The 27,612-nt window shown below is 39.0% G+C and overlaps 1 protein-coding gene across 1 annotated transcript in view; it reads right to left on the bottom strand.

Annotated features, from left to right (window-relative positions):
• The window catches only part of ptprga (protein tyrosine phosphatase receptor type Ga), a 472,388-nt gene that overhangs the window by 151,402 nt on the left and 293,374 nt on the right, over positions 1-27,612 (bottom strand). The window contains exon 4 of the mRNA XM_062416078.1: positions 23,155-23,303. Within this exon, the coding sequence (XP_062272062.1) occupies positions 23,155-23,303 (149 nt within the window). The remainder of the gene's footprint in view (positions 1-23,154; positions 23,304-27,612) is intronic.

Raw genomic sequence — 27,612 nt, 5'->3', positions numbered from 1 at the left:
TAAAAAAACACATCACCTTGATTATTAACTTGGCAGTGTGCGACAACATGATGCATTCACAGACACACAGGCTGCTAGCTTTTAAATGTCCCGGCAGCCAAATAGAGCGGCAGGAGCCCGATTAAGGGGCAACTACTGTAAGAGGGTGAAATCAACAACAATACAAAGAGGCCACATTGCCCCTGCTGCTGCTGTTTTCTGTACAAGACCAGAACCCCTTGACACTGTTCAGGGCTCGTCTGCACACTTTCAGGCCTACTTTATATATTGATTTATTTATTTATTTTTTCAAAGAAAATGTATTCAAAATATTCAACAAAAATGCATGATCAGTCAGACAAATTGGGCCCAAAGTGGGCCTCTTGGTAACTGCAGAGAGCCGCACGGAGCCCGCTTGCTCCACTACTGATGGAAACTACTCTGCTAAAGCTGGACTCACAGAACAAAGACTCCATCCTTTATGTGTGGCCAAATCACACACACATACACACACACACACACACACACACACACACACACACACACACACACACACACACACACACACACACACACACACTTTAAAAATATTGATTTTGTCTTTTAGGACAGGGACATGAAATTCACATATATGCCATAAATTACATATAAAGTGTTATCAAAGTGTTATCAAAGACTGCATGTGTTACAAATTACATGAATGTATGCATCTACTTTGTTAGCAAAATACTCTTTGGAAGACACAATGTACTTTTCTCTAATTCATCAGAAAAATATTAATATTCTGCTCACATCATTTTCACTGACAGCATTTTTCAATTACTTACTCTTTCAGTCTTGGCTATGATTAAGATTTGGCAAATAAACCCACTTTAACTCGAAAAATCTTGAGTGGTTGTTGAACTGGTGTCAACTGGTAGACATACACTATGTGACCTGCAGAGAAGGGTTTTAATACGAAGCCTGTACTTAGGAGAAAAAGCATTTGTTATTTGTTTAAATGCCTAAATACAAGCATGCTTACTCTGACCTGACATGAGTTATGACTCCTGTCTGCCAAGAAAAACAGCAGAACATTAAGTGCCTCAACATATAGGGGTGTCATATGGTCAAGGAGGCTTTTTTAAAATATCTATTTGAAAATTACAAACTGTGCCAGAATCCATTCAGTAAAGTCGCTTTGTTAAGATTTTTTTTAAGTATCTTTGGATTTAATTTGATTAAAATTTGGAGAAAGTTGAAGGTCAGAAAGAGTTTGCATTTAGCTGTGTGTAACACAAACTGTGTCTAGAGTCTGTCGAGGATGTTTTAATCCAGCCAGCAGAGTCAGGATTTCACAAGGATGTCCATGTTTGACAACCATCAGTTTAAAGACTCCTGTAAACAACTGGATACATGGAGCAATGGGAGGATGATGAAAGGAAAATGATGAGTTCATTGTCAGTGAAACTTTAGTTTTAAAGTTTTGAAACGGACTCAGTTCATATGAATCGCTCTGTGCTGTTCAGTCACAATTGTTTATTTGTGAATACACACGTTTTGTGTACTGATTATTGTGAAAGTCAAACAGTTCAATCACAATTAAATCAAACATTAAAAAATCGTTTTGAAGCTCAGAAAGTTAACATGACAAGTGAGCCCAGGGGAAAAACGGTGCTGCTTTATTAAAGGGAAACTACTGCATTTATAAACCTGGACCTATTTTCCAATCCTTTTGTGTCTAAGTGACTAATGGGGACAATGATTTTGGAAATGGTTGCAGTATTGAGCGTGAGGGCTTTAGCTGGCATCTACGGGCTGAGATATAATCCAACAAAGCAATCGTCCACTGTATGCAATGTACGTCCACTAACCCTTACATACTGTTCAGGGTCACATTTGAGCTTTTTTAACATTTGAGAGCTGTAAAAACACCCTGTTAGAAAGACTGAGGGTGGAACTTAAGTTTGTTGTTCTTGTTTCCTTTCGGTGTGCTTAATATGTTACACGTTATGAAGCTGGCTATTATTATTTGTACTGATGTGTTTCATTGAATGATAAGTAAGTTATATTAACTGATGTTTTACTGTTTGTCTGTACTGTTTGTCACTCGTTAGCACTCGTTAGCATTATGCTAGCACATTTTCCCATTCATAACGGTTTTCCGTTATCAGTTCTATAAATAGCAACAACATTATTAATCATTAGAAACACTGTAATGTTTACTGATGTCAGTTTTTAGTGTTTATTGAATGTTTATAATTAACAAGACAGCCTTCAGTTAAATTGTTTACAAAATGTTGCCATGGTGATTAATGTATACTGTTTGTTATATTGTTTCCAGAACATATCAACATTTACTCATCTGTACCATCATCTATACCATCTGCTGATGAAGAATTATAATACATGTTCACTAAATGAAGACCTCCAGTCCTTGACTCTTTAACTACAAACAAGTTTGACCTGTGTTCATTCAACTAATTCAGCATTCAAATATGTTGTATTCATCATATTCTATAACATTTCTCCTGGACACAAAAAAGTGATTGTGAATATCTTTTTTTCCCACAGAAGGATTAATCAAACATGAAGTAATGACTGATGATGAATTTATGAATGTGAATTAGTGTAGAGACTAATTATGAATCAGAATATGAACAGTATGTAAGTGCTAAACATGTTTATTTTTACCACTGACAGGCTCAGATTGTAGTTATGAGTGTCTGACAACATTACAGAAAGGACCATACAGAGAAATAGCATGTTGTCCTTTTCGTTTGATCCGGTTTGATTTTTTTTATTGTGTCAAACCAAGTCTAAAAATTCAGCCACGACTTTGAAAAATCTTTTAGATAACACTAAGCTACTCTTTCTGTACTCTAACACAACAAACTCCTCCTGGCACTCCTTTCTCCAACTCTGTTATGGCTGAATGTTTAGCTGACTTAAAAAACAACTCAACTCAAGATTTCAAAGATTTCAAACTTCTCCTCGAGTGAGACTTGATTAGACACAATAATAAACAGACCGGATCAAGCCAAAGGTATAAAAAACATATAATAGCAATCTGAGCCTGTCAGTGGTACAAACAAGCATCCATTGTCAGGGTGCAGGATCACACTGCAGCCCAATACTGGATCAATATCACAAAACCATTGTCCCTATTACTCACTTGGACATAAAATAATGAGAATATAGAGTCCAGGTTGAAAAATGTGATCACATCTGAGGCTATCTCTCGTGGTGTCAAGTTCAACGTTTTCAATACACTGATCAATTGCATAAAGCCTGTGAGAACTTCTCAGCTGTTTATAGTGTTTGGCAGTGCTATAGTTTGGACTGTGTTTTACATATAAATGAATTCCTGTGAGGCAGAAATTGCTCCAACATTGAGTGCCATCACCAGAAGACAAACAGGGACAGATGCACAATGGGCTGACATAATTTCACACTTCTGTCCAACTCCAAGTCTGCACCCCAACAATATGAGCCCTGAGGTTACTGATGGCAACACTGACGGTGATGAGGAAGATCAGTCACTTACAGTACACCCTGTGGCCCTGACCCTGCGCTCTTTACAAAGTGCCTGTCTAACCCAAGATAGTGGCTAGGAAATTGAAAAGTCCAGCACATGTACTGTCTGTGCAGCTGGGTACTGAATGAAGAAAAAAAAAAAAACATACATTTGGGCATGCTATTATATTTAAATCATATTTCTGGGGAGAGGAGATGCTGATTTGGGTACAGAGGATAAAAGCTTTGGTGAAGCTGAGGTCAAAGTGGCAAGCTGGGACTATCACATCTGATTGTGATAGGCTAAAAACCTACTCATCAAGAAAACACACCTAAAAAAACGACTTTTCTTCAAGTTCATGTACAAAACAAAAAGCACCATGTAGACACAAACAATACAATAACTATCCTTGATATTGTTAAAATGTTTAGCACTGTCCCAAATCCAAGCATACTGGATTGGCCTCAATGCTCCTGTTCATGCAGCAGTGTGGTAATTCCACCTTGCATCGGCAGCAAGGTTTATATGAAAATACAGTGTTTTATAAATGATAGCCCATGTTGGGTCTGCCTCATGGCACACAGCCCTGTAATGTTATTCATTTTTCTATTCTTAAAGGTTCAGTTTTTCGGTTTGGTGTCTAATGAAAACGTCTGGGTTTTAAACTTTGTTGGTAATGCATCCCACTATACAGCAGCATTTTTCTGTTGTTTGCTAGCAGAGGGAAATGACAAAGATGCACCAATACTCAATAGAAAGTCAATGGAGAGCAATGGACTGGTTTCCACTAAGGGTTGGCTGGGACTTTTTTGTTGTTGTTTTTTTCCACTTGTTTTTCTGTATGATCAATATGTTTTTGTCATGGAACTTTCAAACTGAACATGAATATTACGTGGCAAAAAAGCAGTGTAATAAAAGTGTCAACCGATCACAAAGCGTCATCTGCATAGCTGTTAACTGTGAAGACCCACATCGGATGTTGACACAAGATGCAAATATCTGGCCATATATGTATAAAACTTCTGTACTGTATCTTCATTGATTGATCAAGCCTCTCAGTCTGTCAGTGAGCTCGCCTGTTTCATTGCAGGCACACAGGTAGGCTCACTGGCTACAGTGGGCGGAGGCAGAAGGCTAATGAATCAATATTGAGTCATGTATCATGTATCATCATAAATTTATAAATATAAACACTGTCGATTTCTTCCCGTGGAACTGGCATGAAAACTACTTTGCTTTAGTAAATCTCTGCTGTCAGTCAGCAGTGAAGGAAGTGTCCAGCTGCTGTGCTCTCAGCTCTGCGAGAGCTGCAGCTGGTAGATGTCTGCATCTGTGGACATAGACGCTGAACACAGGCAGACAACTCAAAACAGGAGTTGAATGCACCAGGTGTGTGTTGGACATCAACCATGTAGTCAGACAAAGGCAGGCCTACCTGTAAACTCTGAAGCCTGACCTCGTAGTTGACTTCATCCATTAACCCCTGAAAAAAGGAAAGAGTGCCACAGGCTGCTCAAACAGACTTCAACTCCCAGCATTCTTTGCAGTTCACACCTTGGTGTAAAATTCACACGAGTCGCAAACTCATGTCTCTCATTGGCAGAGATGTGGAAAACCCCAGCCACACAGCCATGACATTCCTTTGTCTACAAGTGCCAGCTTCTACACCCCGCTGCCTTCCAACCGAGTCAATCCAGCTGTTTCCTCGATGCCCGTCGAGACACCAGCCACCACAAACCCTCAAAGAACAAAGATAGCACTACCAGGACCAAGCATCGGACGAGCCGTGCTGGGCTCCTCTGATGGACTTTTACACACACCTAATCGCTTTCTGAGGTGATCCAAGTGAGAGGTTTACATCTGGGCAGAGACACTTTGTATTGTGTGTTTTAGCTTATTGCTTGTTAAGCTTTACTGCTGTTGTGATTTGATGGACCACTGAGTCCCTTTTTGCTGACTATACTCTGAGGAGTGTATGAAGTTTGCTGCCTGTTTAGTTGAAGCAATAGAGCCGTTTCCACTTCAGGAACTTTGGGGTAATTTTATGGCATGTGTCTCCATAGCAGGAACCGAACCTGAAGGACAATCTCCTGGAACTTTTACAGAGCAAAACGAGTCCCTGCCTCGGGGGTATGTACTCCAGGTGTACCTGAACAATTCCTGGGTGGTGCTTGAGATTGACTTGGTGCTGATTGGGTATACTCAAAGCGGGATGTGACGTCAACAGAAAATGCCAAAATGGGCGCCTATAAAACTGTTGCAGAATGATAACATCACCTCCAGAGTCCGGTGGGTCCTATCAAGGTCCTACTCTGCAAAGGAGACACAACGGCTGAGAGGACGGAGTGAGAGGACCTTCCTGTAAAGTTCCTGGAACTTCCTTAATGGAAACAGAACTAGTCTATCTTAAAGCAAGCTCCAGCAGAGGCTCCTGCTACTTTAGAGTGAAAGTATGTGACTCATTGCTTATTCAACTAATTCAGACCTGACTAATTAAAGTAATGATAGCACTTCATTCATTGGTTGCAATTGTTATGCATTAGTCAGAGTTTCTTACTTTGTCCATGCAATGCTTATCCCCCTGTTTTCATTGCTTTGTTAGTGAAAAAAGTCAAAATGTTGACTGTTTCCTCAACTCATTAAACCAAGAATGTCCCAGTACAGTACAGAACTGTACAGAAGCTTTTGTCCCAAGGAAAGTACAGGAAAGCAACATTTCTCACCCAAACAGAAAGTATACTGCCTCCAAAGGAAAGATAACATTTCTTCCATTTGTTATCAAAGTAAAATGAATATTTCCACCCAAGGGGAGTCAGCATTTTTTTTTTTACTATTCTCATAAAGTAATTAGGAAATCTCTGCAGATAAGGAATATTTTACTGTAATTTCTCACCTAATTTAATTTCAGACAGCTAACAAGGAAAACTTTTAGATAATTCAGCCTTAGTGTGATATGTAGAAGAGGTGATAAAAGAGACTGAAGTTCATAATATAATATAACATTAAAACAGCAAAGGAGGAAGGAAGAGATATCCCCCTTACATGTTAGTGCAAACAGCCTAACGACACACATAATATCCAACACACACAGCAGCAGCAAGCAGAGCAGGAGGTTGTAACCCTGACACTAAGACAAAGATACAGATTAAAATCCTGACAGAAAACAGAGAAAATCAATAACAATGTACAGACTCAGTAGACAGAAGCTAGAGACAGAACAGGCACTGTCTTACTTCTGGACACAGAGAATAAAAAAAATGAGTATCTTAGCTTTGAAAATCTGAGTCATTGCTTGTGAAAAAGAAAGTTGGCCTGCAGTTTCACAGATGCTGTAACATTTTTCACATATTAAGTATATATGTATTATACCAAGCTGGGGGATTACACAATTTTGATTGGCTGAAATCAAACGTGTTAAAATGGTATATGAAGTGGTGGTCCTGGATATTTTAGATGTTAATTATTCTTTTGTTTCTTTTTTCTTTTATACTTTTCAGTGGAGCTATGTTACCATGATTGCCACCTGACAGGTGCAAACTGCTGTGACCTTTGTTTTTTAATTTTATCAGCTTCCACTTTGAACACGCATGGAATCCATGTGCCATTAACTGAAGTATAGAAAGTATTTCAGCAGCAACACTACAGCAGGAATTTTAATGAAACACAGCATCACAGGCTCTGCAATTTTTATGAACATGTCTGAGGCAGACCTTTGCCCACCGGAAATGTCAACCAAGTCTCCTCCCTGTTTCCAGCCATAATACAATGATTCAAAAACATGTGTCCTGACAGACACCTTTGAGAACTGTCTTCATTCTTTTTATCCACCTTCAAGTGTCTCCTGGGACAGCTCTGTTGCCTAAGGATGGAAATGTAAAGCAGGAGGTACTCGGAGGGGGGCGGCGATGCTGCCATGACCCTGCTGAGAGTGCTGGCCTATGATCCCCCCCTGAGGGACTGACAGATCTGAGGCGACATAAGCAAGGCTTTGTGTGAATACAGACAACAGAATGCACCACATGGAGTTCACGTCCTTGTGAGAGGAGAGAGCGAGGACATCAAGAAGAAGGTTTGATGCATTCTCTCACTCTCTCTCTCTCTCTCTCTCTCAGTCTGAGCCACGCTATGGGGTTTTGAATTCCCCGGCCCCTCTCGGAGCTGGAGAGAGGACGTCCATCAAAGAAGGTCATACGATGTAGTGTTGCCGGCCAGTGATGCAGCACACACGGTGCCTTTCATCTCCCTCACTGCCACGGCTTTACAAAACAGATCGGTGATGCTGGGACAGGGCCGTACAATCTGGGTTATGAGATATGTTTAGAGCATGCTGCGACCTCGTGCAATCTATCTTAAAAACCCAATTGAAATGCATTACATGAGAAACGGCCCAGAGAGTCAGCTGTGGCTTTTTCAATTTCATGAGGGTTACTTTTTCATAAATGCAAGAGAGGTGGGGAAGGGGGGGTAAATATTGCTTTTACCAAAAAAAGAAACAGAAAAAAAGTGAAGGGGCCGACCCTATCAGGAAGACAGATTATTAAAAATGGTATAGCGCAGCCTCGGCAACTGGGACAGCATCTATTTGCCCTCCAGGTAGCACTGGGCTTTTAAAGAATGACTGTGTTTTTTTGGTGTCATTGAGGACAGGCATCAGGAAATATAACATTATGTTAGGAATGGCATGTGTTCTGTATCCGGAGGGAAGGCCAATCATAAATAAAAGAGAAATAAATATAAAAAAAACAAGGGAGTGCAGCCTGGCAGTCATCAGTTATCTTTGAAGGTTTAATGGAATGTAGCTGGCTGCGAGAAAGAAAGAGGGTGCACAAAAAAAAAGAAAGGGAGAGGGAGAATAGGGAAAAAAAGGCAATAAATGAGGAGAGCACAAACAGCATAAAGACAGGATATAACAATGAGACAAGAAAAACTCCAAGGATAGCATTACTAAAGAGATCAACAGCACAGAAAAACAACCCCCTATTACCATAATGTGGTTATGTACAGAGCACGTCCATGTGTTAGCCTGCAACATCCAGTTACACTGATTTACTTACCTGTGTTGCTCTACATTAGAGAACACAACAAATGCTGCTTTTCATCAGCTCTGCCTGTCCGTCAGTGTAACAGTACAGTCCCACTGCATCCACTCATTCAATATTCATCCTCTCCTGTCCCTCATGTGATCCTGCATCATTTCACCTTCCCTTTCATATACAAATGCACTCTGCACACATACAGACATTATGCCTCCTTTCATAAAAATAAACATTTATAAAGACGTGCACATACATTTCCGATCGAGCTGTGTTCATCTCCAGTCTGTGCTTTTCCTGTAATGTCGTTTTTACGTTTGAGGATTCTGCATTAATGATGATGTTCCAGTCACAGAAATAAGACACAGATTTGCTCTAAAGAAGAAAAGCATATTTTTGAAAAACTCAGTAGGGTTTTTCGACAAAGCACGCTGTTAAAGGCATGTCATCAGCAGAAAAACAACAGCATTGGTAGATTGTTCAAACCAGAGCCAAAGCTGTTTCACGAGGTGCATCTCCATTCCTTTACCCAAACAAAAATGGCAACCAGAGGAGTACACTCTGATCATTACCATCTTTAGGAGAATCTTGAATGCAGATTCTTCTTTAGAACCAGGTTAACTTCACAGTACACTGCAGTATATTGTGTCATCTGTTTTCACATGAAGCCTTGCTCATGTTGCTTCAGATTTGTCAGTCCCCCAGGGCACTCTGAGTGGGGTCGAGGCAGCACCGTTGGGCCCCCAAATACCTCCTCCTGCTTCAGATAGACATCCTGGGGTGATAGAGGTGTCCCAGGAGACACTTGAAGGTGAAGGAAAAGTATAAAGGGAGTATTTTGTCAGGAGACATGTTTTTGAAAGGTTGTGGCATATGGTGGGAAACATTTCTTGCTTTCTTTCTGAGGCTGCCAAAATGTAACTTGAACACAGTCATCAATGCAAATGTTGCAGATGTAAAAGCTGGCCCAGACTGGGGCTAGGTACAGCCAGTGATAGGTCGTAGACATGGACAGTGTTTGCACCACAGCCTGCAGTTGCTTTGTATCCAAAAGCTGTTAAACAAGAGAGTAAAGTCTCCAGCTGTATGTGCTGCTGTTAAAACTGCTCACAATACTCATAATACTGAACACAGTTTATGTCCCACGTTGAGTTTCCAAGTCCAACAATCAAGCAGAGATCCATCAGATAGTGAGAAAAGCCCAGAAGGACTTGCCCTCATATTGGACAATTCCTCTACCCACAGTTTACATCCACTACCAATGTTATGTGTTAATTTCTTCTATTCGTTTTATTTAACAAGGTGAGGAGATAAGGTGTGGAGGATCAGTGTTAATTTTGTTGACGAATAATTTTCGTCATAGTTTCATCGACTTTTTTTTTTCTGCCGAAAACGAGACAATAACTAAATAGAGCAAACATATGGACATATTTCACATTTGATGTCGTATAAAACAAGACACTTTGTGAACCAAGTGGTGCGATTATCTACTACTATTTATACTAAAACACAACAAACTTGAAGCAATTGTGTGTATTGCACATTCAAACCTTACTATCATTTAATAACAGCTAAATATAGGATTCATTTCATCTAGTAGTAATAATGACTTCAGAAATTCAAGACAAACTTTAAAAAAATACATTACCCATTACACTTCATTATATTTGAATCCACTAAATCTACTGTAGATTTAGTCAACTATAATGCAATATAAGACAATGTATATGACTAAATTATAAATGAATCACTTAGTTCTCCAGCTATTGTCTAACTGTGTATGTCTGCTGTTTGGTGCTGACAGGAAGTGTGCAGTGGGTTCTTAGACCCTTTGTTCTAAAAAGGCAGCTGATGAGAACAGTGAGACCAAACTAAAGTGCTGCAGGCCTTCAAACCAAAACAAAGAGCTGAAAGATGTAAAACAGTTCTGTGGAGCAGAGCCAGGTAATGATTCTCTGTAGGTTAATCACTACAAGCGACACCCTCTACATTACTAATTACTGACTTTATAAATGATTCATATACAAATATTGAGTGGTGAAGATTTTATAAAATTACAACAAAGTAATTGACCAAGTAGCACACCTGGGGCCAGGTAGTTTTCCATGAATCAGTATAACATCAATAATATATCAATGTGTGGTTAAAAGGCACCTAAGGCTTGTTCTGCCTCCTATCAGTTTGATCCAGGCAGGGTCACACCATGACTATGTTTCATGGATTCCAACTTTTTGCTGCCGTACAAGTAAATCAATAATATATCCCAGCCAGCATGTCCATGTGGCCCCACAACGGTTAAATCAATATGGGTTGAACTGGACACATAAGGGTGCCCCATAAGGGATGTAAGTGGGCATGGGCATAAACAGGACAATATGTATGGGCCCCATATTGTTTCAGAAACATAGGCCCCACATGTGAAGCCCATGTGGGCTGGCTAAATGGGCCCCATTTAAGGGCCATTCTGATCCCACTTAGACCTTATATGGGGATACATATGGGGCCTACATGGGTCTCACCCAGATGGGCCCCACTTGAAAACCAGTCAGAACCCACTTGAAGCCCATATGGGAAAACACAGGCGGGGCCACCATGGAAAGTGCAGACAAACCCACGTGGGACCAATATTTGCAGCCCAAATATGGACATGCTGGCTGGTGTAAGTGTATTTTATTTTCACTGTCTTCACTATGTGTGTTCACCTGCATTCGTATCCTCATGGCCTATCCCACATCACTATCCATGCTTTAGTTGACGTGATTTCAGGAGTTGTTATGAATGGTCATGTGTTGCACAGTCGTGACAGTAGTAAAACGCTCAGAGGATGGCAGCTCACTGAGGTGTCTTTGATTGTTCAATAAATATATGCCAAATAAAAGTTTATGGTGTGAGTTTACAAGTCCAAATGAATGATGGTATTCGTGCCAAGCACACTGAACCTGATGCAGTTTATCTCAGAACTCACAGTCAGGAAATCACTAATGGTAACAAAGACACAGTATGAATTTGTGTTATAAATATGTGTCAGGATGGTGTATTGCTCATATTAAAAGTGAAAGATGGGGATGTACCTTTGAATTTTCTCCTCCCTTTAGTTCACCCTTCATGTTGGTGTTGGGTGAATTAGGAGCTCACTGCCCTCCAGTGTGATTAAACACAAGTTTAAACATCTGCAACACAGTTTGTGGAAGCTCAGCATTCACACACGCACGCACACACACACACACACACACACACACACACACACACACACACACACACGAACACTACAGGTGCTGATAGAAACAAACAGTTTGCATATGGCGCTTTGCAGACAAATAGCGCGAAGAAATGAAAACTGCTACCCGGTGTTATCATTATTCATCTGATGATTTAGGGGCCGGGATGCGCTTTCCATTTCCCACGCAGCAAAGGTTGATGGGAAATAAAAACCCATTCATCAATGACACATCTTTATCTGTGATACCTACGGCAAAGCAAAGTGTGCGTATATATGTGTGTGAATAAGTGTACAAAGCCCCCCAGTCCACACACACACACACACACACACACACACACACACACACACACACACCCTGCCCATGCTCTCAGCCCCCCTATCGCGTGTTAATTTACAGTGCCTCTCTTATCTAGGCAGGTGGGTAAAAGCTGGCATAGCAACTTCTGGAGCGCCACACACACACTCATCACTTCCCCCCTCCATCTTTTCATCCTTCGCTCCTCTCGTTTATCACGTCTGGGAGGCTTGGGACGGGGTGGAGATAAAAACGAGCCTTGGCAAGAGGCAGTCAGGCAGAATGGATAGCTCAGCACCTCGGCCAGCTAGCCCTGATAGCATTCTCACCTGCTTTTATGAGGGGTGGGGGTGGACATGGGAGGCACCATTGTGGGAGGCAGCCTTGCACAGATATACTGATTTACTGATACACTAGGGCCTATATTTTAATAAATATCAGCATGTTCAGTGTCTGGTGTTATACAGGTGAATGCTTCCAGATGTCATGCCTGATCTCATATTTATGGTAACATGAATGAAAACTACAGTGCTGTCCTTTGCAAAACCCTTCCAGTGAACTGAAACTCTAGTGTGGGATTTTGATGACAGTCATTGATGGGTGTGAGTTTATGACTTCCATGTAGCTGTTACCATAATCAGAATGTAAGTATACTTTAAGCACATATTTAAAAAGCTGCCACGTTCGGACAGTGAAGTTGCTATCTTGATATCTACCTTGAAAGAGGAACACAGTGTAATCCTTTTACTTTAATGTGTTCTCCTCACTATATGAATAAAGTTACAATAAAGTTATTTGTTTTGTTATGTCAAATAAATCTAATCCAATCTATTACATTAACCACTGAAAAACTGAACAAAACCCATCTGCATTCAGGTTAAATTAATTACTGACCTTAAAAGCAAAGAAAACATGTCTCTGCCATTCAAACTGAAATTGCCATGAATCTAATCATGGGCTATCAGTGCAGTGTTGTTGTTTCTGTTGCCAGATGTTGGAAGGTTCTAGTGAGAAATTACTGTTGTTGGTTGAAAAGCTCACAACTTTGGCTTTAAATGAGAACTGTTTTTTGAAATCATATTGTGGTTTAATTAGGAGTTGTGTGGAGTTTTACAGGGCAAGCAAAGCAATCATGAGATATTATAAACCCATTGTAAAGAAATTGAATAGTGGAGTGTGCAAAGTGTCAGAAAACAACGTGATGTCAACTTTCAGCAAATAATTTCTACTGTGCTCAAATGAACCTGTGAAAATCTCATTTTGACTATGCAGACTAACACATATCATGGACTAGATGTATCATCAGAACGTGTCCTAATACACTGTGCACTGTGTTGACTGTGCAGTATTTTGGGCAGTTATTGGATGATAGTACAGAGAAAGAAATAAGCTACTTTATAGTCTGATATCAACAGGAAGTCATTCAATGGCTGCACTGAATGAGAGTCAAATTGCAAATTTGAAACACTGCTGCCAAATTCAAATGGAAAAAACAAACAAACTGTGAAGAAAAATGTGTTGCTGGTATTTACTACATATTTTTGGGGTTTTGTTTTGCTAGCCGTCTGTAGAGCATGGTCAGATTCAGCTGTGGCTCAGGAGGTAGAGCGGGTCTTCCACCAATCAGGACATTGGTGGTTCGATTCCCGGCTCCTCCAGTCCACATGTTGATGTGTCCTTGGGCAAGATTTAGACTTAACCCCTTGCTCCCAATGGCTATGCCATGTGTGTGAATGTTCGTCTCTTCCTGATGAGCAGGTTGGTACCCTGTGTGGTAGCTCCTGTCATCAGTGTATGAATGTGTGTGAATGAGTGAATGTGACATGTAGTGTAAAAGAGCTTGAGTGGGCAAAAAGACTAGAAATGTGCTATATAAGTAAAGTCTATTTACCATTCAGCTTCTAAACATTATGCTTCTAGGATCAGCTGCAACAATGAATGCAGATACTCCTTCCACTGTTTTTTTGCTCCTATGTGTGTGTGTGTGTGTGTGTGTTTTCTGTGTAAAAATTTGTATTTTCACTGCCAGCTGACCTTGGGCTTGGCTTGACGGTTCAGAATCGACCACATAAACTTGTGGTTGAGAATACCTGTGGGTAAATTCATTCATGTTTTTCAATTTCAATGCAAAGCACAGAACAGTGGAATGGATGAGTGCTGTTTTATTAGTTTCACAATAACATCTCAAAAGCTTTGAGATGGCTACATTTTTTTTTTTCGGTCTATTTTTTTCTATTGGCCTGTTAAGATTGTGTCTGTGAAAAAAAGAGAAAAGGAGGATGACATTCCTTTTATTCTCAGTATATATGTACAAATTCCTACCTGGAGGCTATCCAATACAACTGCAGCACAGTCTAATCTGCTGGCCAATGAGCAGCTGGGGTTAAGGGCAGGTGAGCTGCTCAAGGGCAGCTCAGCAGTGGTAGTAAGGGAGGGGGTTCATCATTCCCCCCACCCATATTTATCTCATCTCTGTTCAATGAATGCATGTGATGTTTGTTTCAGTCATGAAATGAATAACTACACAATACAAAGACAGTGATTTAAACAACATGTGTCCATAGCAACTATCATAGCAACAATACAAAGACTGAATGAAAATCATTGTAATAAAAAATGAAACGTCATATACATCAGAGAAGATTATGATGTAATAAACATTGGTCAACAGTCACATGACGTGGATGCAGGCCTATAGAAAAAAATAAGCAAAATAAAAACATATTTATATTTGTTATTGTGAAACAAATATGTATTGCGCTGTAGACCACATGACCATGAGGCATTGTGATGTGAAACTGTGTTGCTGGGTGACACACTCCAGCTGAAGACGTGTGCTGTGCTGCCTGGCAGGGCTGTGCCTGGCATATTAACCAGAGCATTACTGTTTAAAACAGCAGGTAAGGGATCAGTGGGTCCCTACTTCATCATGCCATTCAAGGGCCCTATTAGGCTACAATTACTAAATGGCAAGGCTTGTAAATCATACATCATTCATGTGGAGAGCTCAGAGAAAGCACAAGAACACTCCTCACCACCACCCACTGAAACGCAGAGAGCTGCTGAGAGCTACTGCAAGGAAAGAAAAAAGAAAGAAAACAACGGAATGAAAAGAAAAGGAGACTGGAACATTTGAAAAAAGGGGAACTAAGAAAACATGGAAGAAACTACAAAGAGAGAATGTAAATATAAAATAAAACAGTACGGGAAAGAAAATGACTAATGACTAGATTTTTGTGAAATCTGATGTGGAGATTCCTGATCCCCAGAGGATCACGCATCCTATTATTTCGTGACCTCATGACCTGTCACTTAAAGCCACCAGTAAGTCACAATTTGCTCATATTTAATCCAGCTCCCTAGAGGATGAACTCTTTCTATTTTCGGGACACAGCATGTGTTCCCTGTTGTGCTGCCCTCAAAACAAAATGTGAACTTTGCACACAAGACGTCTCACTGAAAAGATACATTTCAAAAGTCAGACAAAGACAAAAAGTCAAGTTTAATCTGTGATTGAAACTAAAATCGTGTGCAAATCCATCAAGTAGGTATTAAAACATTTTGAAGAATAATTGAAAACTTTGTATTTGCTAGATGTAAGCTAATACTTTCAACACAGTCATAAGGACTGCTACTCTGTGGGTTTGAATGTCTGCACAAAATTTCATTTCAATCCATCCAATATTCATCATGATTCTTCAGTCTGGGCCAAAGCAGAGAACAAACTGGAGTACCTGGACACACATCACTAGTGTGGCTAAATATGCAACACGAATGCATTCACACTTTTATATGCTCACTGGTGGGAAATCTGAAACCTGAAATCATGTCTCCTACACAGCAATATCCAGTCTCACATTTCATGTTAACATACAACTCATATCATACTGTATATCTAAAGGGCGAGAATGAGAAACATGGAAATAAATAATAAATATGAAATGACTTTGTTAACTTGTTGTAAGGGCTTTAGCTAAACTGTTTCAGTCTGGATATATAGAATGCTGTGTGTCATGTTTTCATTAAGACAAGATTCTAATTGGATCATAATTCAGACTGTTTGTTTGCCACAAAAGGATGCACATCATAAGACCATGAAACTAAATTGAAAAAGAAACCTGTCACTAGGTTCTCAACTTATAAACAGCACCAATTGAAATTCTTTAAGTGTCTCAAATGTGGATACAACTCTGAATGCTGATTTTAGCATTCAAATCTTATTGTATTACAAGGGCCTAGGAAGTGTATCCAAAATGGACTGTATTAAAGTCTGGATGTAACAAACTGACCCTGACATTTGTGTGTTTTCTGAAACATGGTTGTCAAACAAAGTTAAAAAGTCTATTTCAGTGTGATCAGCCTGCAAAGAAAGGAGGCGTTGGCATTTTTGTGAAAAGTTGTTTATCTGTCTCTGTTGTTACCTCTGTGTCTAAGCCCACATGTTCTGAACTCTTGGCTGGAAGTGTTTGTCTGGGAAAAAATAACATTGCAAAAGTACTAGTTATTGGGTTTTTATCATTTATCTTCTGATAATCTTAAAAAATCTCTACAATGAATTCAATCTCACACAGTTTATTTCCTCCCCTGCTCAGTCTGATCCAGGAAACACAGGAAAAGCCAAACTGCCTGATATTATTTTGACCAATAGAGCGCGGCATTATAAATCTAGTGGAGTTTTTCCTTTTGGCTTCAGGGATCACTGCCCAGCTGCATACATCCGTGACACAAAATGACAACGATTCAAACCACGTATCACTGTCAAAGGCAATGTTACACACTTTCCTGAACAAGCATCTTTGTTTGATTATGGGGTTGCCATGGTGATTCCTACAAGTATGCACCTTTTAAGAAATTCAGAGTCTAAAAATGAGAAATAGCTTCCGCACACTGTCTTGTTCACAGCTGTTTGTTTTATTAAGTTGCTGCAACTTTTCGGTCTATCCGACCTTCATCAGGCCTATTACACACAGCATCCCATCACTTCCATATAAGGGTCAGTGACAAATAAGTGTTGGCAAGATGAGCAATTCAAAAATGTCTTACATGTTGTATTTTTGTTGGTTTTATATCATTTGAAATGACATTTGCACCATTTTTTTTTAACCAAAAGTAAGACTGAATGCTCCTGAAAATGTCAAATGGTGTAACCACAAAAGAATAATACACATAAATATTTTATCCACCTACAGTGTATTTAATTGGACTTATACAAATAATTACTTCATTAAAAAAAAGAAGAAAAAAAAGTAAATGGTTCCTGATTGACAGGATTCCCCAGATTAAATTTAAATATTTAGAACAATTGTATTCCATTGATTGATGAGCACCTTGGGTTAGTACACATATTGTGCGTCACCTGTCAGAAAATAGTATATGAGAATTAGAAAGATTAGAGAAATATCAATATAGATTGATAGACTGAAATGTTGCAGCAACTTAATGAAATAAACAGCAGTGAGAGAGACAGTCTGCAGGAGCTTTTTTCATTCATTCATTTCTTAATTGCACTTTTCTCCTACACACCTGCCACTACTCAGGTGGGAGATTCCTTTCATTCATTTTTTGGAGAAATTCAGAGTCAAAAACAGGACTAATTATGTTCGGAACTGCTGAAATGTTACATGAAAGAGATGCTGATCATCCTCTGATTGGCAACATAATAGAAGTCTTACTGTTATTCAAATTGCCAAACCATCATTTTATACCTCTGCACCATGTGAAAATAAAGGAGATCCAGCAAAGTTTTGAAAAACAGTTAAATCATTATCACATACTGCATCTTCACCCACTGTTCAAAGTTCCACCACTACCTCGGTTGGAAAAGAATCATGTGTTGATGTTAATGAACATTTTATTTCATCAGGTTTTATTTGAAAATGCTGGGTTTATTCCCTCTGCCTCTGATCATAGTGCACCTTGCTGGGCAAACAAATTAGGCACTCAGAGCTTTTCATTGAAGCCTTTTATGAAAGTTGAAGTGTTTAAAGCTCTTCCTTCTATTGCAGTCTATCATTCTGCTCTGACGTTCATCACTGGGGATGGCTTTAGAACTCATCGCTGTATTCTTTATGAGAAAGTTGGTGGCGGTGGTTGGCAGTAAGAAGGGAACGGCACTGCATCCTATTTATAGATAAAGCTCTCTTTGGCAAACTTCCTGGGTACCTGACATGTCTTATTAATTTTAGTTCAATTTCACACTGCACTAGGTCCTAAGACTGTTTGGTCCTTGAAAATCAACGTGTTAGCACTGAGATTGGGAAATTGGCTTTTAAATATGACGCTCCACACAATTGGAACAATTTATAGAAGATAGTAAAATTAGACGAGCTTATCCCTTTTAATAATTTTAAATCTCTTTTAGCTCACACAGGGCAGTGTAAATGTGTGTGTTTTAATTTAGCTTTAACTATAAATATATATATACAGTATATATATATATATATATATATATATATATATATATATATATATATATATATATATATATATATATATATATATATATATATATATATAGCTTTTATTGCCTAAATGTCTTTCATATTATGTGCTTTTATACATTGCTTTCTTATATTTTATATTATTGTATAAGTATTATTACTTATTTCTTATCTGTTCATATTTGCTTTTTATATTTGCCAATTATTGTTACTAGTATTTTATATGTGTATTGTTATAACAGGGTCCTTGAAAAACAGAGTTTGCTCTCAATGGTCTACCCTGGAAAAATGAAGGTTTGAATAAATGAATGAATGAATGAATGAATTAATGAACTGTATGAATTTCAGCTTCTGCATTCAAATCAGCTGAGGAAAACCACATCACACTCACACTGAATTCAGATCAACTGAACAATGAGAGAGAAATTGTAGCCTACCACAGCTGATTCAACAACTACGCTTCAGTTTTGAATCATTTTTTGCTATTGTAAACTGAAGTACTATCTCCCAGCAATGATGAACAATGGCTGACCTCATCAACCCTGTTGGACCAATGCATGCATGTAAAATACACATTACATATTTGTGGCAACCTTGGAAGTGTTTGATGGAACAGAGCAGCAATATAAACAACCTTTAGGTTCTGTGAAGCTAGACATTCAAAGTGACCTCCTGATGTCCTCATTCTCATAATCTCTAATAAATTAAACTAGCTCACACTGAAAACATGAACTATGTGCAGAAGTAGGTAAAGAATTTAACTTGAAGCCTAAAAATAAAGGGCTAGGCTGGATGAGGATTGGCCTATATAGGCCTACAGCATAAAGGAAATGATTAAAATAGAGAACAATTACAGGTACTCCTCCCCTCCTGTGTCTGTGTGTGTGTGTGTGTGTGTGTGTGTGTGTGTGTGTGTGTGTGTGTGTGTGTGTGTGCGTGTGTGTGTGTGTGTATGCATACATGTGTGTCCATATATTACTTTCCATTCTCTCTCTGCATAGATGACATTGTGTTATGTAGCAGGCAGGCAGTAAAGTTGAACCACAGGCTAGAAAGCAACCAAACCACAGTCCTATCTCACTGCTGGTGTCTGTATGAAGCAGCATCAGAGACCACGCTGTCTGTTCCTCCACTCACTCACTCACTGTCAGCTTCCTCTCTGACCACAGATATATACGTTTAAAACAACCTACACATTGAATTATTTTCTTTACATTTGATCCTTCATGTAGACATGTGTGTGCTGTACCATGTGATGTTCCCTCCCAGTGAATATACAGATGCACGGACCCCAGAGCACTCACAATGCAGTGAGAAATGCGACAGAGCATATTTTCATGGCATTTCCAGGACATTTTCAATGACCTGCTGCTAACTCTTGTTGGCTTGTTTTTGGCAGTTTGTCACTGAGAGAAAATGCCTGTCTTTTCCCCCCATCATGATTTCAATGTGCAGGCAGCAGCAGCCTCAGGTAAGTAGCCAGCAGCAGGTTAATAATGGTGCCTCAGCTGCTAAGCATCATGGTAGTAAAGCAAGAAAGAAAGAAAAAAAGATTACCATAGTTTTATTTTTCCCCCATATGCTGTCATATATGAAAAGACCCAAAAATGAACTGTGTGAGCGGACTACTTCACTTTAAAGCAATTATTTCCAACATTTGTATGGGAGGGATTCTGTTCTTTGATCCATATAAGTGACTGATCACTATAACTGTGTCCACTAGAAGCAGGTTCCACTGTAATACATTTAAAGATCTGTACTGTCTGGTTCTAAGGACACCTGGAATTTGATAATGTGTTAATTATAGACTATTACAGTGTTCACTTGTAAAAAAAAAAAGGAAAAAAAAAAAAAAAGAAATAGAATAAAATAATAATAAAAATGAATTGATACCATTTGAAAAATGGTATGTAACAAGCTATAAGGTGATTCCATTATAATTTGAATGATACATTATGAATCTCAAAGGACAATAAAAATAAAAGATAATTATATTTCACAATTTTTAGTAAAGAAAATGCTAAGAAAATAAATAAATGGCTGCAATAATAATCAAACCATGTAAAGGTTTATAATGAATCTGTTGCAAACTCCAGGCTCCACAACATAGTGACCACAATGGTTATTTTGAAACGATCAAATCAGCCCAAAATCTTATCTCCCAGGAGCTTCACTGCAGAAATATCAGTATCAGCTGTGGCCTTAAAGGACTCATCTCAGCTGATCCATACTGCTAATATTGAATCTGGCATCAGGCAGAGGTGTATGTGTGTGTGTGTGTGTGTGTGTGTGTGTGTGTGTGTGTGTGTGTGTGTGTGTGTGTGTGTATTTGTGTGTGTGTGTGTGTGTGTGTGTGTGTGTGTGTGTGTGTGTGTGTGTGTGTGTGTGTGTGTGTGTGTGTCTCTAGAGAAATTGTATAGTTGACTAAGAGGCTCAGTCACTATGAGAAAACAGGCTTGATTTTCACTGGAACTTCATAAAAGTGCTACATGGAATGTTTTCCTCGCTAATGTTTCCCTGCCAAATCAATTGTGACAGCATATTATAAAACTAGCAATTTCAAAACAGCAGCCCTAGAAAGCTTTGTCATGCATTCATATAGAACTTTTTGTGTTTTCAGCAGAATCTTTGAATTCCTCTCCTGCAGACAGGTAAGCAATATTTCTAAAGCGGGTAGTGAGGACATATACATCATTTCCTGGCAGGGCTATCTCAACGGCTGACATAAAGGCACCTTTATGCAACTTTGTGGAAAGGTTTGGGAGGAAAAAAAGAGTTTGGAGTGGAGGGAGAATATTACAATATCAAGCTGAACTGTCAGTGTGCTGATCTACTAAATGTCAAACAATACATATTCATCTGTTTGGCTGGCTGCAGCAAAGAGGCAGTGCTCTAGGAGAGGTCCAGACAGAGAGATGGCTGACATTTCAGCATTCAATAGACTGACAGATGCACATACACAACATGTAAATACACACTCTTTCAGACATACCCTTACACACATATTTACACACTTGGCATGTGGAAGTAGGTTGGTAGATGTTGAAGCTGGATGGTAAAAGTGTCTCTTAGTGCCAAAAATCCATACTGAGAGGTTTGACCTGGTGTTTAGATTCAAGTCTATTTTAGTTTATTACTACCTGATGTCTTTTTTGAACGTACCCAAAGAAACTTTAACATAAAAGTGCTTTATCTGTAGTGCTCTGTAATGGCATTCTTTATTAAGTATGCATTAAAAACTAAAGTATATACCCACTTCTTTAAAGCAATCATTTTACAGGACAAATATGTGGAGTAGCATTACCATTACATTATACATGATAAAAAGGGATTAGCTCTTTTAATTGAGACAAGCATTATGTACAATTGTAAGTGCACTTATCATTTAGAAGTGTATCAGATAGATTAGACTATGCTTAATGGTAGCATGGGACTATTCTACAGACTATTTTAAATCAGTAAATCAAATGATCCTGATCCATGATTCGGTATCATTTAAGTAAAGCTTCTCAAATTCTACATGATTTTATATGTCTAAGATAACTCATTAAACCTATAGTTCAAAATCACATGCAGACAGCTCTTGTATGTTGGTAATGTGCATAGTGTCAAGTGTGCTACGATTTTGATATATTTAGCTATATCTCTTCAGCTAAACAAATGACACCATTCACACATACAAAATAGAATCATTTCCCCATAATTAAAACCCATTACCGACTGATATCACATCATCTTATTATTTATCACTACATACGTCAAAGTAATAAACACCACTACTGAACGTTGAAGCCACTGTGGAAATGTTTAAAGATGCAGTTCCTCGAATGGCCTCTAGGTGGTGAGTCCAAGAAAACTGACTGTATTAAGTGAAAAGGAAAACCCCCAAACATCTCTCTTAACATATTTCATTTCTTGTTTGTCCAAGAACTGAGTCTATTGTGATGTGGCTGCCTTCTCATTCATTTAGAAGAATATCATTCTGGAGGTATTAAACCTTAATGATAGGTATATCTGGGAGTGTGTTTGTTGAAGGGTGTCACCGCCAAGTCATTGTTGCTCCTCCCACCACTGTTGCCTCGTGGCCCCTCCATCTTTTAGAAAGTCCAGCAAAGAGCTCCATGATTAAAATGATTTTATCCTTATTCAAGTTAGTAGAGGGCTGAACTGGAAATTAAACTGGAAAGTCTCTGGTACGCATGCATCCGGGTCATTTATTTACAGTTAGAAGTGCCTTTTTTTGTTTGGCTTCATGTGCCACTAAGCAACTTTCATAGGAATGACCGGAATCTCACCTCCAACAATGTATCCAGTTCTTCATACTTTCAAGCTGGCTCCAGTAACCAACAAGGTCACTGAAAACATCAGGCCACCATAACTCCCAATAAAAACCAATTGATGATGTCAAAGAATCTACATCTACGTTTTTTAATGACCAGCTGATGAAGCTTCCATGTTTTCTGCTCTAAAACATCAGTGCTCTGTAAGACCTTACTGGGAAAACACCAAAGACAGTAACAAAATAAAATGTTGGTTATTGTACTGTATTACTGTGTAAAGTCATAATGCTGCAGGATCTAGGCTCAGAGTGAATTGTGTCAGAAAGATGAAAAACAAAGAAAATGAAAAACTCTCCATCAAATATATTTCCCTCAGATATAATATAGTAACACTTGGCAGATTGTGCTTACCTCCACAGGGTAACGCCGGCCATTGATGCTGTGTTCAGAGCCCTCAGATCCGTTGCTCGGACCCCAATGAAACTCAACTTTCTCTGCCTTAAACCTCCCTGGTAGGCCTGCTCCTCGAACAAAATAATCATCCTTCAACATAATGGCCACTGGAAGAAAGACACAAGAACAGAAAAAAACAGAGAGAGCAAGAAAGAATTAGTGGTCATACATCACTTACATTCTTTTCAAAACACAATGTCATAATTTTTCTCAAAGACACAGATGACAATCGGTGTCTGTTCCTGCTGTGAAGGCAGATCTCAATGTTAGCACAAAAACACAATCAAAGCATATTTTTTTTAGGATACACAGACAATGTGAAACATCTCTAAGCTCTGAAACACACAGACGAAAGGATGTATTCTAAAGACGGGCTAAAGGTAGATATGTGTTTATCTTTTAGATTTGCTTGGAGGAAGACGTGTTCACACAAGACCATTTCTGTCATTTTCCATCAGCCTCAAAGGCAAGTCTTCAAATGAGGGGCTAATTTGCCAAGCAAAATCATTCTCTTCAGCCTGTGCAAATTGCCCTTGCAGGGTCCTTTGTTATTCTATCACATCTTTCTGAAGTGAAGTGAGAATTAAAAGAGGGCCTTATTTTCACATTCACAAATGCCTCTGAAGAGATTCTTGTGTTCTGTTAAGCAATGCGGACGCCTCATTTCCATTCAACACTTGTGTTCCATTTATAGAGAAAGCTCAGTTAGAGAGAGAGACCTGGTTTGTCATTTCATCAAGACTTTGGCCAAGACTCTGTCATAAATTATCATGTAAACTGATAACACATTAAGAGACCCATTTTACATACTATATTAGAATATCATAGAATATGAATATATACAGGTAAATAAAAAGGACTCTGAGGTTTTCTTGCATTGACCTCTTTAAATATAACTCACATTACAGTGTGGGTCTACCTGTGTGTACATGTGCAGAGCTTTGGACATTGTCTACTTTGTACTCGCCAAAATAACTGCTCAGCCTACATGTTGGTGTCACTACAGCAACGTTTCTGAAGTTTTTAATTCAGTTAGGGTTGGACCTATTATATCTTTATATTTGTATTGTTCATTGTTTGTTATTCATATAATTAGATCATTCAAAAATATATATTTCAAAGAGCAAGAGCAAGAGCAAGAGCACGAGCAGCAACAGCTCAACACATTTGTTTGTGTGACAGTATTTGGGCACGCTCCCTTATGAAGGTGCTTCTCCGCTCGTGGATACTGTTCTGTTGCTTGCTTTCTAACCATGGACTGTACTGAGCTTCTTTTTGTTTTACCTTCTTTTTCTTTCAGAGAGGATCAGTCTCTTAATTACAGAGTACAGTCTGGACCTACTCTATGTGAAAAGTGCCTTGAGATGGATTTTGCTGTGATTTGGTGCTTTATAAATAAAACTGAATTGAATTGAATCTCATGGTTCATAACATCATCATACCTTTCAATCTTTTGAAAATCCTTTTTATTTTCCCTTTGAAAAAGCGACAAATATTATTCTATAGAGATGGTAGTAGTAAACTGGTGGTTGAATACTTGAGGGTTCTGAAGTTGATGTATGTGATGTACTGTGTGCCAGCACTGAATAGTCTGCATTACAGACACACTGTGGTATGCAGGCTCCTCAGAGGGGATATAATGAATTTTAGCTTATAGTTTAGAAGCTATTAAAAGGGCTGTGAACTCTTTCTTCTCACTCCCATAACATGTTATTTAATCCACATTCAAGGACAAGAAGTCAGTCCAGCTGTCAAGAAAACTCCAGTGAAATTTCTGATTTAAGTTTGCTCTGCAGTAAGGGGGGGGGTTCTCCACCGCTTTCCCAGCTCCATCACAGTATTCAGCAGCATCTCCACCAGGTGATCTCTCCACAGATAAACCGCTCATCTGTCGTTTAGAAACAGTGCAGAAGCCATGCATAATTCATGGAAAAAACACAGGGACATTTGTCTTGTTATCCATGCATTATGTAGCTGGGGGGGGAGCAGAAGCTGCACGCCATTTTGTTTCGCAGCTGTTGTTTGTGTTAGCATTTTTACATGGCTCCCTACATGCTGCGGCACCTCAAATCCATTTAAATGATGCTCTACTGTGTTTCTTACTTTGCAGGTGGCCATCATCATCATCATCATCTCTTTTCTCTCTCCACAAGCAGCCTCGGTGGCCTCGGGAGCTGGTTTCAGTCACTAAAGGCCTGGGGACGCTCTGCATCAAACGTGTCAGAGAATTGTTCATCTTAACTGCGATGATGAGGTCTTTCTCTTTCTGTCTTTGTCTTTCACTCTCAGCTTGCTGTGAGTGCTGGGTGTCAGTGCTGCTGATCTTCTACCTGAAGGTCAGCTGGCTGGTCGACTCACAGGGGAGGACAGCACACAGTGTGTCCGCCTCGCCTGATTGAGCTAGCTGCACTCAGACAAACGGATGTCTCACACCTCAGTGAAGTGTTGCCACCCGCTCATGATGCGGGGCCTAGGAGGTGGACAGGACATTTACTCACTCTCTGTGACCTTAATCAGTCAGTGAAAATTGGAAAGGAAAATGGGTACAGCAACGAGGCTGCTGAGGGAATTTAGAAGCACTCAGGGATACTCTTTGTTCTTCAGCTTTACTGTCCTTCCAATGGTCACACTGTGATTAGAATTGTTACTATGGCTACCACATATGCATATCGACCCATATTTGAGATACTATTTTACATAATGCTTTTCATTTTTTTGAAGACTTCAACCTTTACTCATATATATCACGTCTTCAATAGATTTTGAAAATAAAACTAATACTTTTTATGGGGAAACTTCAGTATTTTTCCACCTGGACCTATTTTCCCATCTTTTTGTGTCTAATGGGGACAACTATTTTTTGAAATTGGTGCAGTATTGAGCGAGAGTGCTTTTGCTGGCAGACGCAAAAAAGACTGCAATGTTATCCGACAGGCCCAAACCCCCCCCGTCAATGTACGTCCATTAAAAGTTCTTGTTTTTACCACTGACAGGCTCTGATAGTTATTACAAGTGTCTGACAACATTATGGAATGGACCTTTACCTTTCACTTGATCCAGTCTGTTATTGTGTGTTGCTCAAAGGGGGAAAAAAAGAAGAAAACTTTAACTGCTTTGGAATAGTTGTACAGTCTACTTTTTCACTTTTGACAGAGGCTAGCAGTTTCAGTCTTCTAGGATAATCCATCTTGGAGTGATCACACAGAGAAAAACAAAATCACAGATAACATTGATATTGGCTCCACATAAGAAAGTCAACAAGTATATCGGTGTGTTTATCTACCATCACACTCTGGCTCTCTTTAGCCTCTCACACTCCACAGAGGAGCATGCTGTCCACAGTGCTCAGCAGATTTGTGCTGTCAGGTCACTACCAGAGAGGACGCATCACAACAACAGGGTGAAGGAAAGGTCAGGAGAGATGTTACTAGCCCAGAGCACACTGGAAACCACCTCAAACACATGATAGATGGTGTTTATGATTGTCTCTTTTTTTTTCAAATCACAAGGTTCTATCTTTCTACTGCAGTGTATTATACTATTGTAATGATAATGAACATGTACTATTTATAGCATTGTTGATACATGATTTCTATTATATCATTCACAATAACAGCATATATATCAGATTAATAAACTATATACCAGGGGCGCTAAGGTCCAATCCAACCCACAGGATAAGTTTGCAAAGTATGAAAATTTAAGAAAGAAAAGTAATTCCAATGTTTCTGCTGTTTCAGGCGTTTTTCCTCCCTGATCAGAATACATTGTGGTCATATTGAACACATTCATATATTGAACATCAATCAGCAGCTTCTGTGCAAAATAAAATTGAATTTCACTCATTTTTCTTTAGACATCTCAGGCTGCTCATCTGTTTGTAAATAGATGCTTTATTATAGTAAAGTTATTATATATATATTATGTATTATTTACAGGTTATTATGCAATGGGTTTACTGGTCTGGCCCACTTGAGATCAAACTGAGCTGTTTTTGGCCCCTGAACTAAAGTGAGTTTTACACCTCTATTATAGACTATATAGAGTAATGTTAGAGTGTCTGATGATCAGGATGACCTCTGACCCTTTCTCTGCTGCTAACAAATGAGAACGAACCCTTAATGTTTTGGAGAACTTTTTTGAGTCCAGCAGGTGACAGGTAGCACATGTAGCATTAATAGGAACATCTTTATCCACTTGTCAACATCTAAACCAAACAGGGAGCTTATTTAGATTGTCCAGAAGCTGACAACTGTCTATATTTATTCAGCCTTCACTGATGTTATATTACATTTATAATATATGTGCAGATAACTGATAGCAGTCATAGCTGAACTGTAATGTTGAAACAACATTCAGTGTAACATCACAACTGTAGAGTATTAAGGGGACAATGAAAAATATAATGAATATGAT

This window comes from Scomber scombrus, chromosome 3 (assembly GCF_963691925.1).
Source record: "Scomber scombrus chromosome 3, fScoSco1.1, whole genome shotgun sequence".
NCBI lineage: Eukaryota > Metazoa > Chordata > Actinopteri > Scombriformes > Scombridae > Scomber > Scomber scombrus.
The sequence above is the reverse complement of the archived record's forward strand: the minus strand, read 5'-3'. Positions and strand labels throughout refer to the sequence as shown.